This window comes from Berghia stephanieae, chromosome 9 (genome assembly GCF_034508935.2).
Source record: "Berghia stephanieae isolate SIO BIC M18660-M18661 chromosome 9, UCSD_Bste_1.3, whole genome shotgun sequence".
In the NCBI taxonomy this organism is placed as follows: domain Eukaryota; kingdom Metazoa; phylum Mollusca; class Gastropoda; order Nudibranchia; family Aeolidiidae; genus Berghia; species Berghia stephanieae.
The window spans coordinates 36,115,481-36,129,826 of NC_088368.1; the positions used below are offsets into that span (position 1 = coordinate 36,115,481).

The 14,346-nt window shown below is 37.0% G+C and overlaps 1 protein-coding gene across 6 annotated transcripts in view; it reads right to left on the minus strand.

Annotated features, from left to right (window-relative positions):
* Window positions 1-14,346, minus strand: part of LOC144980141 (TPR and ankyrin repeat-containing protein 1-like) — a 110,545-nt gene that overhangs the window by 30,504 nt on the left and 65,695 nt on the right. For all 6 annotated transcript variants that reach the window (XM_078927697.1, XM_078927695.1, XM_078927698.1 and 3 more), the window contains 11 exons: window positions 13,708-13,959; window positions 12,353-12,598; window positions 11,593-11,806; window positions 10,843-11,183; window positions 8,971-9,216; window positions 7,473-7,611; window positions 6,365-6,498; window positions 5,055-5,309; window positions 2,751-2,990; window positions 1,592-1,772; window positions 474-679 (listed from right to left, as the gene is read on the minus strand). In XM_078927697.1, the coding sequence (XP_078783823.1) occupies window positions 474-679; window positions 1,592-1,772; window positions 2,751-2,990; window positions 5,055-5,309; window positions 6,365-6,498; window positions 7,473-7,611; window positions 8,971-9,216; window positions 10,843-11,183; window positions 11,593-11,806; window positions 12,353-12,598; window positions 13,708-13,959 (2,454 nt within the window). The remainder of the gene's footprint in view (window positions 1-473; window positions 680-1,591; window positions 1,773-2,750; window positions 2,991-5,054; window positions 5,310-6,364; window positions 6,499-7,472; window positions 7,612-8,970; window positions 9,217-10,842; window positions 11,184-11,592; window positions 11,807-12,352; window positions 12,599-13,707; window positions 13,960-14,346) is intronic.

The window sequence follows — 14,346 nt, forward strand, 5'->3', positions numbered from 1 at the left end:
TAAAAAAAGTCTACAATTGTTAACGCCACTACCACATTATCTCATTCGTCTGTAGTATTTCATTCATTCTGTTTTGTTGATAAAGAGGAAACCCGAAACGTCCATTTTATCTGTTTTCGTAAATTAAAGCTTACATTCAATTTCAGATTGTTATTTATTAATGAAAATCATGAAATTTGGGATTGATAATAATAACCATCACATCACCATGTCAAGAAATTGGAATGGAATTCACTCACTACTATGGTGGGAAATTAATGTTGTAAAAATTGCAAAGGCACTGAGAAATCCAACTGGAGAGATAGAGATACAGAGAGAGTGTGTGTGAGAGAAAGAGAGAGAGAGAGAGACAGAGAGAGAGAGAGAGAGAGAGAGAGAGAGAGAGAGAGAGAGAGAGAGAGAGAGAGAGACAGAGAAAGAGAGAGAGAGAGAGAGGGGGAGGGAGGGAGAGAGAAAGACAATCAGGTACTCACTTGAGAATCCCCAAAAAAGTTGTAGAGCAGGACATCGTCAAACTCCAACCCTTTGGATTCATAGATGGTGAGTACGATGGCAGATTGTAGGTCAAGTGGGATGTTTTCTTTGGCTTGCTGGTTTCTAACCAGGATTGCCTGGTGGGCTCCAAACTCAATGTGTGATGTTTTACGTTGGTTGCCGCTCAACAGGAGGGCCAGGTCCGCTAGATATGGAGATGTGGAAAAAGATATTATTATTATATACCCTTTTGGACTGAATCTTTCCTTCATGGCAACAAATATGTAGGGAGACCACCACATCAATAGTAAATACCTTGAACCAGGATCTCTCTACATATCATAAATTTCTAGATTAAAATGAGGCTGAATTAATTCCTGAAGAACTAAGAAAAGCTGCAGTTAACTTGAAGTTAATTACTATTCATTATGGTGGAGTATAATAAATATGATTTCTCAAATTGCAAACTCCCCGCCCCATTTCGCATTTATAATCCCGTTTCGAGGCGTTGGGCTACAAATGTTATAGTAACAAAAATAAAATAATGAATAGGTAATATATGAAGAGATAATAAAAGAACAAATAAATAAATGGACTTAAATTTAAAATTTATATTTCAAGATGTAAAACTAAAGTTTAGACAAATTTTTTTAAGCTCACCATAAAGTTAACATTTGGAATAGCATTAAATTTGAAACAAAAAAATTCTAGTGATCAATTTAAGAAATTGTTAGACCAAAAAAAAAAAAAAAAACCCACCAAAATAACCCTCAAAAAACTTGAACTTTAATATAGTGCAATATCCACTAAATGTGCTCAAAGCACTTTACAAGGGGTTCTAACCAACAGTAACACTTAACAGGTTGCCTGTAAGGCAATATTACAATATTTTTTCGAACAGAGACAATGCTATTAATGGCCAGGTATTCATTTTACACCTATGCACGGTGAAAAAATGTGAGTAAAGAGCTTTTTCCAAGGCCTCAACTATGCGACACTCGGGACTCGAACCCAGGACCTTCCAATATAAAGGCGAGTGTCATACCACGAGACCATATAGTCGCTACAAAGAATTGAACTCATAATTTCCCCATTTCAAAATGGCAGTGACACTCACTCTGGCTACACGATTTAATCAACACAGGTTCGGGCCCATTGAACAATCCCTGGTCCCTGTCCATCACGTCATAAGATTCAGGAAAGAACTTGGTCAAAAGATCCAGGACAGATGAAGCCAGGGACAAAATGCCAGAGTGTGAACGGTAGTTATACTTCAGGGGATGGACACCTTTTGGTGGCTAGAATAGGAAAAAATAAATAAATGAAGACATTATTTTAGTAAATGAGTACCTATAACCTATTTGAGTGAATTTAATAAAAATATAGAATGAAAGTAGGTCAGAGTTATCCCCGTTTCTATGTGTGAAACGACAATAGCAATTGCTTGCTATCTTTTTTTTGACAGAATGCTGGACTATTGCAAAAGCACTTTCTACCAGATCAAACAAACCCAGCTATCCAATCGGGGTAGACCGGTTCAGAACAAGTATCTCGTTTGCAGATGAACGGGAATGAAACCAAACATTTTTAAAAGTCCCATCTGAGTTAATCTAACAACATTCTTAATATCAATCATCCTATAATTAAAACACCTTATTAAAATCTAATAATTTCTTTTACTCATCTGATACCTTTGTCACAAAAGCTAGGCACAACTTTAAAAATAATAATATACAGTTAGTGCCACTAGATATTGAAAAAAAAAATCTGTTCCCTCCCACCTTTAAACCTTATTTAATGATGAATGGTGAATAATAATAACGAGGAAATCTTCTAAGGAGTGGTGACTCGAAAAATATTAAAACTCTAAGCATTGAAAATATATTGGCTATAAAAAATTATACACACAAACACACAAGCTATCTTATGTCTCATACCATTTACTATAGTCTAAACAATGTAAATGTTGCTGCTCGAAGCTCAAAGAAATAAATATCATGTGAAATTGAATGTAAGCCTCAATTTAATATACGAAAACAGATAAACTGGACGTTTCAGGTTTCCCCTTTATCAACAAAAACGGGATGAATCCTGTAGTGTTTCATTCATCCTGTTTTGTTGATAAAAAGGGGAAACCTGAAATGTCCATTTTATCTGTTTTCGTATACTAAATTGAAGTTTACATTCAATTTCACATTGTTATTTATAGTCTAAACAGAAAGCTTTAATCGAGAACCATTTCACAGTTTTTACAAAGAGAAAACCAATCAATAAACCTTGATGGCTCTGACTCCTTTATCCTTCTTGGATTGGGACTCCTTGGCAAAGTAGAAAAGAGACTTGAGGTCCTTGAAGCGGAATGAGATTCCGTGCATGATGCTCTGAGCTGTATCACCGGTCAGGAACATCTTGTTGGGTTCGTAGGACAATGCTATCAGCAGAGCCAGCTCTGCTTGGGTGAAATCTTGGAGTTCGTCGACATAAATTTCATCAAACACCCACTTGCAAAAAGACATCTGGAGTTTGGAATTTAAATAATAATAATAATAATAATAATAATAATAATAATAATAATAATAATAATAATAATAATAATAATAATAATAAAATAATAATAATAATAAATAATAATAATAATAATAATAATAAAGATAATAATAATGTTCAATGTTCAAATGTTTATATTAGGCCATTGGCCAATAGTCATAACAACTCTCTGAACAAATTATTCTAACAATTCTAATAATACAGGGATAACATTCTTTAAGTAAACGTTTGTAGCTTTAAAAAAACCCAATAATAATAATAATAATAATAATAATAATAATAATAATAATAATAATAATAATAATGAAAACTGAAAAATAAATAAATAAAACTTGTAGTACCTCCTCTAAGCCGTTAACAAAAAGGAATAAAATAAGAATGGATTAAATGTGCAGCTATATGGTCTACTGGTATGATTCCCTATGGATTGGAAGGTCCATGGTTTGAATCCCTTTCTGAATGGAGCATAATCGAATCCTTGGCAAAGGCTCTTTAATCACATTTTCTCATCATACTCATTACTCATGTAAAATGAGTACCTGGCCGTTAACAGCGTAGTTTCTGTCAGAAAAATGGTAATATCACCTAACAGGCGTCATGTCTCATCCCACATATTAAGTGTTGTTGTTGGCTAGGGACCCCTTGTAAAGTGCTTTGAGTACATTTAGTGGATGTTGCACTATATAAATGCTCACTTAAAAAGCAAAAAAGAACAAAATACTAATAATAATAATAATAATAATATAATAAAATAATAATAATAATAATAATAATAATATAATAATAATAATAATAATAATATAAAATAATAATAATAATAATAATAATAATAATAATAATAAATAATAATAATAATAATAATAATAATAATAATAATAACAATACTAATAACAATAATTTATAAACAAATTGTAAATTAAGGTTCCATAAATTATGTGAAGCAAACTGCTTTGATCTAGCATCTTTTTAGTTTAGGCAAGCAGCTGAAATTCGACGTTAAGTGAAAATCGTGGAATTGGATTCAAATAAATATGCTTTACTGAGAACTAGGATGAGAGGCAATGACAAGATTTGATAGAAACAATTAAGAACTTGAAATTGGTCCTAATGATGCAAAGGTTGTATTGTGTTGAAGGAAGTATGATGTTGATGATGATAAAGATAACAAAGATGATGACAAAGACGATAATGACGAGATTGAGGATGATGACTTTTGAAAATGGCGTATACGTCATACAAATCCCTGGAGAATTTTGGAGCTCTTTTCTCTTATTAAAAATCTAATACATAAATAATAATTCTCAAACTCTGTTATTGTCAGTGTCGGTGGAGAATGTCTTTGTTTTGTTTTTGTTTTTAAGGGTTTTACAATGCTTGCAACACATTAAGGTCATATCAGCGCCAGTAAAAAGGAAGAAAATGGGATAGTAAAAAGTTCTAGAATTACAATTAAAGCACCCAAGAAAAGGTAAGACAAAGGGGAATTGGTTCAAATAGGAAACAGATGTAGATTCCAAGAACACACTATCAAAGTACTTAGTTTTTAGTGGAGAATGTCTTTAATAGAAATCAAATCACAGTACACTGACTGTTCAGAGTATAATGGGGAAAGTTGTGCAGCTATGTGGTCTTATGGTATGACACTCACTTTCGGATCGAAGGTCCTGAGTTCGAGTCCCAAGCCGCGCATAGTTGAGTCCTTGGAAAAGGCTCTTTACTCACATTCTCTCACTGTACTCAGGTGTAAAATGAGTACCTGGTCGTTAACAGGCGTCATGTCTCGTCCTAAATGTTACATGTTATTAGTCAGGGAGTCATTTGTAAAGAGCTTTGAGCACGTTTAGTGGATATTGCGCTATATAAAAGCTCAAGTTTTAAGTTTAAAAAGTCCAAAATGGATACAATAATATTACTACCTCTCTGTCTGTTATAATCAGTGTCAGGGTAGAATGTCTGTAATAAAAATTAAATCACAGTACACCGACCGTACAGAGCATAATGGGGAAAGTCCCAAATGGAGACAATGATCTAACCTCTCTCAGTCTTGTGTACATGTTGAAAACCAGGTCTGCTTCGTCAAATAATCTTCTTTCCCGTTTGTACTTGAGGTAATTTTTGAAAATGGTGTACACGTCATCTCTATCCCCGGAGAAATTTGGAGCTCTCTTCTGCCCAACCTCTTGATACTTTTCTAGGGTCAGGAATCCGGTTTTAGTTTGCAGTGCTTCGTAGGATCCCTTGATGATTGACATAATCTCCGTCCACACCAGGGATGGATGGAACTCATTCTGTAGAATAAATAAAGTAGGTACTGGTTATTGTCTGTTGACCAATTATAAAGCAAACATTGCGACTTGATGCTGGAAGAAATTAATAAAAACGATAAAATGGAATGGAGGCTTCAATTCAATTTACAAGTAGAAAATGGTAGGGGCTGCCTGAAGCCGGTGATTGTGAAAATACTAACGAAAGAGTGAAAATGGATAGGCTTCGTATAGGAACAATGTAGACAATGGACGTTTCGGGTACAAACCCTTCGTCAGCACAACAATATAGAAATTAACGTGGAAAACAAATAAAATAAAATGCAAAAGAACTTGTATCGTCTGTACTCAATGGTGATTGGAGTATGAATGAAACGTTAGCGTGGTGTGGATAGTGGGTAGGGTGTCCCAAGGGTGTGATCAGGAAGATAAGAAAGGTCAGCATGTGAAGGAACCTACTAGAAAATAATATAGACAATGGACGCTACCTTTCTTATCTTCCCAAACACACCCTTGGGACACTCTACCCACGTTTCATTTATACTCCAACCACCATTGAATACAGACAATAAAAGTTATTTTGCATTTTATTTTATTTGCTCTCCACATTAATTTGTGTAATGTGGAGCTGACGACGAAGGGTTTGTACCCGAAACGTCCATTGTTTGTATTGTTCCCATACGAAGCCTCTCCATTCTCACTCTTTCGTTAGTAATTTAATTTACAAAGACAGATGATGTGGACATTTCAAGTTTCCGCTTTGTCAATAAGACACAAATGAAACACTAAAGAAGAAACGTTGATTCGCCTTAACATCATCACTCATCAATGTTTTCATTGTAAATTCAGACTGCCAACGTCGATGCGAAAAATTAAATAAAAAAAAGAGTGAGATTGCATGTCGAGAGTAAAATTTGAAGAGAAAAAAGTTCAATTCACTCACTATAATATATGGACTTTACTTCTTAAAATAACTATTTAAAAAATCAATTTGTCAATATAACTCATAAAATGACTGAAAGAGAAGAAATAAACATGTTACTCTGGCCTCATTGATCCCATCTCCCATCAACACATACCACTTTCTTATGTGCAATCCGAGGCCAAACGTCATGGGCGAAAACCTCATAGGTGCATTCCCGTTTGATGTTGGCTTGGCGTTTGGGTATGGCACCACTGGCCCTGAAGTCGTGGACTTGCCTTCTCCGATGAGCTGAGAATAAAGAAATTTCAAGATCCATTGTGTGGCTTTGTGGTCTAGTGGTATTAAGACACTCAGCTTGTGACCTGTTAAGTCGTCAGTTCGAATTCTGACTGAAATGTTAGGCTTGGGACACCTTGTAAAGCACTTTGAGCACAATATCAAACTTAAAAGAAAGCTCATATTAATATAAACAACAAAAAACATTTCTCTCTCTCTTTTATATCTTCAAGGGGGTCCAGATAGCTCAGTAAGTAGATCCCTCGCTTCACAGTCAAAGGGATCGAGATTGATCCCAGGTGCAGTTGAGATTTTTTTTTCTGACCCCCATGTCCACTCAGCTGTGATTTGGGTAACTGGGTCTGTCAGATCTGATGGAAAGTACTTTGCGATAGACTAGCATCCTATTCAAAGGGTAGCAAGCAATTGCTGTTGTCCGTTTCACGCTATTGAAACCGGGATAAACTCTGGCTCCATGGGCCTTATGGCTCTGAAGGACTACTTTTTAAAAAAAATCTTCCGGACAATGTATGTTCTATTGCTTGAATCTATTCTAATTATGAATATGGAAAAATGAAAAGCAGGAACTGGTGCAAAATAAAATAGACAAAGCAAGACAATCATTTTGACTCCAATGCTATTCTGACAGCCACCCAAGACGGTTTTCATATTACTCAATAATAAAATGTCCATAATAATAATAATAATAATAATAATAATAATAATGATGATAAAAATATGATGATAATAATAATCACAACAACAAAACCGACAACAAGCAAGATAAGAAAAAAAATATGAAAAACCTCATCCTTACTTATCTGAACCAGCGAAATACCTCATCCAAAAACAATGTCAAGGACAGAAAAAAAAAATGGCTTTACATAATTTATTGACACCCACCCATCCAGTAACTGACCATGTTAACTATATACATTGACTCATACAAAAGATCAATATACAACTTATCCTTCAATGCCACTAACCTTTAGCATCCTTTCCACCGCCACCACCACCCCCTTTCCCATCCATGTCATCAAAATCATCCAAGTCCTCATCTGAACTTCCCTCCAGAGGAATGTTGTGGAAAATCTCTTCCTGAGTGCCCCACCCTGGGATATTGACCTGGATGGAGCGTTATAATTTCAAAGTTAAAGAAGAAAAATGTAATAATTGAAGAAAAATGTAATAACTAAAAATGTTATAAATTGTGTGAATTCCCCTTAGTGATGCCATTCCCTCATCTCTCACTTGTCTTTAACTCACTCAATCCTAGAGAATTTTCCTACTTTTCAAATTTGGAAAAAAAAATGTATTAAAAACGAGCATGCGGATAGTTTTATTCAACTACATTAAACATGTAAAAATGAAAAAAACTTTAGCTATGATACTACGCCTATAATTTGTCTCATAAATGTAATAAATAGGCATGGGGTAAAAGTAACCCAGGTAAACAACGGATATAGTCAGTGTTAGGGTTGAGTGAGTTAATAATGTATCATTCATCGTGTGATTAAAAAAAAATTTGACAAAGGGGAAATCTGAAAAGTCCCATTTCCTCTGTAAGCCAATGAAATTGAAGCTTCCATTCAAATCGCGGTCTAGTTGTATGACACTCGTCTTGTGACTCGTCAGTTCGAATCCTGGACGGAATTAGTGTTCCTTCTATTGAAAAGAAATTATAATAGCCCCTTTCATGTTCAGTTTTGCTGTTGATTTGGGACACCTTGTAAAGTGTTTCCATTTCATTTGATTTAACTATTTCTATTTATTTTTAAGCCCATAATGCATCACATACTGGTCAGGTGCTTCTCTGTTTTGAGACAAAGACAATGCTATTTACACCAGAAAACCTCAAACTTCTTTTTATCTCTTTTTCCAATAGAATGGGAAAAAAGATGTGCATAAAAAAAAACAGAATTTACCAACGAAGTCTGCCCAAGAGATTTAATTTTTTTTTCCCCAAAGGGAATGGGGATTTGTTTTATTGACCTTTTATTATCCAAAACGCCACTGATGCAGATCTGGATTAGGCAGATAGATAGAGAGCTGCCAGTGAAAAGGAAGAAGATGGGGTAGTTAAAAAATTATAGATTTACCTTTAAAAGCATACAGGAAAAAAGAAGACGAAGGGAAAGGTTTAAATAGGGAACAGACATAGATCCTAAGAGCACATTTTGAGATCACCTAAAAGTCTCATCCAGATACAAGCAAAGGTCCCCACTAAGAGAAACACACATGTTTACAAATCGTGATATTCAAAACAAAAAGATTCCGGCAAATGTCAGGACAAAACCAAGTGATCCCATCCCACAACAAAGACAGAAAACAAGTTGGAAAACAGCTGTAGGGGGATAGAAGACACAGAAAGGGTCTCCCTGCCCACTATGGGAGGACTAAAGACCCTACCCTGGGCCTTGAAATTCACCTCCTCAAATATACAGAATAAAACTGTATTAGTGTTAGGTCTGCTGCAATATTCACCTTCAGATCCAGGTTTTCATCTCTGTCAAAGAATGGTCTCCCATCCAAAGAAGCATCCAGTAAGAGGAGCAGTTGTCGGGAGGTGATGAACAGCGGGAAAGCAAGTTCTTCCACGTCTTGAAGTGTGTTGGGCAAAGTCTCGTCGTCGAATTTCCTGTGATCCTTCAGATAGTGGACAGAGTTACGCAATCTCTGAAATGTCTTCCCCACTTCACTACACAACTGCTGGTTTTTGGTAACAAACACCTGTTATTGCAAAATGAGGAAATGTTTATTTTTGTAACATGCATTTTCTTCATCAAAAAGGCAACAATACATTTTTTGCACCCCCCCCCCCCCCCCCCAAAAAAAAGTGCCCTTCAGAGCCAGTTGGCTCATGGAGCCAGAGTTTATCCTGGTTTCCATTGTGTGAAACTGACAATGCTTGCTATCTTTTGGATAGGTAGCTTGTCTAACACAAAGTACTTTTTGCCAAGTCTAACACATCCAGCTGGGTGGACAGAGATGGGGTTGGGGGTGGTGGTGTTCAGAAATATTTTTGACATTACTCGGGATTGATCTGTGTCTGCAGCAATTGAACTGAGTTATAGAGACCCCTCGCCTAGAATAAACACTAATAAACATTTTCTTGTCCTAATGACATTAGTATTATTTAAATCAAATTCTCTTCTATATTACAATTATAAATATTTATATGCACAGTCAATATACAAAGATTTTTTAAAATGGGTAATATAAAAAGTAAAAGCATGGGTAGAAATTAAAAAAACCCCACTAATTGATGGCAAAAAGGAGTGTGGCTCTCACTGTGGTGTAAGAGTGTGGCTCTCATAGTAGGGTAGGAGTGTGGCTCTCATTGTGTTGGAGTTTGGCTCTCATCGTGGTGTAGGAGTGTGGCTCTCACTGTGGTGTAGGAGTGTGGCTCTCATCATGGCATAGGAGTGTGGCTCTCATTGTGGTGTAGGTGTGTGGCTCTAACTCTCATTGTGGTGTAGGTGTGTGGCTCTAACTCTCATTGTGGTGTAGGTGTGTGGCTCTAATTGTGGTTAGGACTGTGGGTCTCATTGGGTGTAGGAGTGTGACTCTAATTGTGGTGTATTGTGGTGTAGGCGTGTGGCTCTCATTGTGGTGTAGGAGTGTGGCTCTCATTGTGGTGTAGGAGTGTGGCTCTCATTGTGGTGTAGGAGTGTGGCTCTCATTGTGGTGTAGGAGTGTGACTCTTAATTGTGATGTAGGAGTGTGGCTCTAATTGTGGTGTAGGACTGTGACTCGAGTGTGACTCTAATTGTAGTGGAGTGTGACTCTATTGTGGTGTAGGAGTGTGGCTCTCATTGTGGTGTAGGCGTGTGGCTCTCATTGTGGTCTAGGAGTGTGGCTCTCATCTTCCTGACTTGTTGTGACAGCGCAGAGTCTCTTTACTCACATTTTCTCACCACAAGCAGGTGTAAAATGAGTACTTTGCTGGTAACAGTGTTGTCTCTATCGAATAAAATTGCAATAGAGCCTATAGGCGTCATCCCTTGTTCCACATGTAATGTGCTGCTGCTAGCTTGGAACCCCTTGTCAAGTGCTCTGAACACATCTTCTTCTTCCATTAACGCCAAAGCTTCAGGCTGAAGATTGTATGGCTATCTTTTCAGTAACAGGGGTATAGAGGGAGGCAGGGAGCGACTTTTTGAAGTCATCAGTTGAAAGGGCTTGTTTACAAGTGGTTGGTAGGGAGTTCCCAAAGTCGGATGGTGGAAGGTAAGAAAGAGTAAAGTAGATATTGTCCTGTATCAAAGGTCACATTTTTTTTTTTTGAGAAGGGGGGGGGGGGTGTTCTGATGATAAAAATTCAGTTAAAAGGCAGTTCTGTTACTTCTAACTAACCTGATGAAGATGATGGTAATCCACTCGTCTCTTAGATCTCACACAATTTTGGTCTTCTTCGCTAGGGTCCTCCTTTGACACATCTTCTGTCTTTTTCTTGCCAACATCATCTTCTTCATCGTCATTAACTTCTCTATCATGATATCCATCATCATCATCATCATCATCGCCATCATCAACTGGAATTTTTTCCATCCAGGCATTCTCCTCGACTAAGTTCTGCCGATGACCACTTTCAGTGAGATCTGACGTCTGCTTTGTGTTGGCATCACTTTCGACTTCCTGTTTGTGTGTGCTTGACGAGTTATTAGTCGCAGGTGCACAAGCTCCCTCTTCTGTTGCTAAAAATAATTAATCAATCAATCAATAAACAGAATTTTCCAAAAAATCAAAAAGGTTAAAATGAAATCCAATACTATTTTTAAAGAGTTATTCATCCAGATGATGGATTGATGGCAGTAATGGTGGTGGTTTGGAAGGCGATAATAGCAGTAATATATAGTAAAACAAATGATGATGGTGGTAGTGGTAATGATGATGTTGGTGGTAATGGTGATGGTGTAGGTGATAATAGTAGTAATATTATAAATGATGATGATGATGATGATGATGATGTTGATGGTGGTGATAGTGATGATAATGATGATGGATACCAATATTATAGGATTGATGGTGATAATGGTCATGATGATGATGATGGCCGTAATAATGAAGATGGTGGTTATTGCAGTTATGATAAAATTTCTCTACCATCTTCATCCTCTGCAACTGACCACTCCCTGACAAGAAGCGGCTGTCCCTCATGCCTCTCTTTCTCCCAGTATTCTAGAAATTTCTTCCAAAGGCGGTACAAGCAAATGGTAGTCTTGCCTGTCCCACTTCTACCCAGGAGTAGAACGGGACTAGCACAGGGAAGGCTGATTATCCTGTGTTCAAGTGGAGTCACTTTGAATGGAAAATCGACCTGGAAGAAAAAAATAATGAAAAAACTTCTTATATTAATTACACGAAAAAAGATATTTTGTCTACCATCACCAAACCTGCGAAATAACACACTACTGAATGCAGCCAATAAGATCTTTTTAAAAAAGAAAAAAAAAAAAAAATCTTAAATATAGCGCAATATCCAACAGCAACATTTAACATTTAGGACAAGACATGACGCCTGTAAGGCGTTATTATAATTTTTTTCGGACAGAGACAACGCTGTTATCGGCCAGGTGCTCATTTTACACCTGAGTACGATGAGAGAATGTGAGTACAGAGCCTTTTCTAAGGACTCAACTATGCGCCCAGCGAGGCTCAAACCCAGGACCTTCCGATCCTAAAGCGAGTGTCTTACCACTAGAATAGGGACCTGACACACTACACTGCGAAATAACACACTACTGAATGCAGTCAATAAGATTAGGGACATGTCATTATTACTGGTACTTTGTCTCAACACCGTTCAGTGTACTGAGCCACTTAAACCATAAACCATTGACAACATTTCAAGACACAAACAAACCTTTAAATTGTTTTGGTTGAAGATAGAGGACACAAGGGTCGAAGAAAAAGAATAGAACTTGAGAATATGAAATTCCATTTTTCCCGTGCTGGCAGGGGGACACAGGGTCAGCGCCTTCTTTCTGTCCAAGCTCTCCTGGCCACTCCCTTGATCGGACACCTGGGCTGCGGCATAATGCAAGGGGTAGCGAATGTTGGACGTTTCATCACAGCTTTGCAGGTTATACTTTTTGCAGTCAAGTTTTTCCTTTGTTGAGATAAGATAAAAAGGTGAAAAAAAATAGATTGATTTCTTTAAAGTTTAGAAAAAAACCCCAAAATACATTAGTTTTATTTAATGTCAGAGGGTCCCGATAGCTCAGTTAGTAGAGCACTCACTTCAAATGCAAAGGGACTGAGATTGGTCTCGGGTGCAGTCAATATTTCTAACCCCAATGTCAATCCAGCGGTGATTGGATAGTGGGTCTTTAGATCTGGCAGGTGATTGTTTTGGTGATATCCAAAGAATAGCAAGCAATTGCTATTTGTCAGAAACCACGATGAACTCCGGCTCAATGGGCCTAATGGCTCTGAAGGACTTTTTTAAAAATTTGTCGCACCAAACGGACAGCTGGTTCTTGCCATCTATTCTATGATGATCAAGCAGACCCAACTACCTACCCATTGCTGGGCGGAGAGACAGGGGTCTATAGCTAAGGCTAGAATTCATTTTCATGATACATAGTGTTGATTTTATCTTTTTTTTTCAAGATATGAGCAGTGCCTCAGCTCTTGTACAGCTCCGGAATGAAAAAAGAAAACAAAAAAGAAAAAGAAACCAGTGATAATTATGAATAATTATTGCACTAATCTTTTTAGCTGGTAATGGGAGGTTCAAGACAAATATGTATAAAAACATCATGCATTTGAATTAAAATTGCATTTCGATATGGCCAAGGATTTATGAAAGGAGTTTTATAATTCTTTATCTAGTATTCCTGTCTTCGGTTTGAAAAAAAAAAAGGAAGAGAAAGTTGAAAACAAAAGAAAATATCAAATTAAGAAATTAGGGAGCAGGCATCAGTGAAAGATAAAGATCTGAACAAGTGTGTATGAAAGCTGCCAGACAAAGCAAGAAAGAAAAATACAAGAAAAAAACCATCCCAAAATGGGGATCGAACCTCAGACCCCAGTCAGACGTGCTACCATTACAGAAAGTCAGAGGTTCGATACCCAGTCGAGATAGACTGATTTTTTTCTTCTATATTTCTTTCTTGCTTTGTCTGGCACCTTTCATACACACTAGTTCAGATCTTTAACTAAACAAAAGAAAGCCTCCTCCAACAAAAATGTCAACGATTAAAAAGAAAAACTCACTTTGATGTAACACTCTTTCCCACGTCTGTGAGAGAGAATGATCTTTTGTAAGGTCTGCTTAGCCTCAGCAGTTGTTGACACAATGTTCCAAACTCGGATGATTTCTGAATACGTTGGGTCGCTGGCACTCTTTGATCCTACAGCATCATTCAATTTTGTTGAGAATGCCACAGCTATTTCTAGCAAAATGAATCCTTTAGAGAGATTAACACGATAAAGACGTGCAGGCTCTCTCTCCAAGTCAATGGCTCTCTGGAAGAAAGGAAAAGTACCCAAAATAAACTCAACAAAAAAAAGCTTGAGATTTTATATAGTACACTATCAACTAAATGTGCAATATCAACTAAATGCTCTCAAAGGGCTTTACAAGTGGCCCCAAGCCAACAGCAATACCAAACATATAGGACAAGACAAGACGGCTGTTAGGCGATATTACAATTTTTGTGTGGCATAGACAAAGTTGTAACCCACCATGTCCTCGTTATAATTTTACAATCAAATACAGTGACAGAATGTAGGTGAAGAGTCTTTTCCAGGGACTCAACTTTGCACTGCCAGACCAGGACTCAAACCAGCAGCCTACTAGTCTGAAGGTCAGTTCCAAACAACAAGACCACAAGCTGCACAAGAAGAAGAACT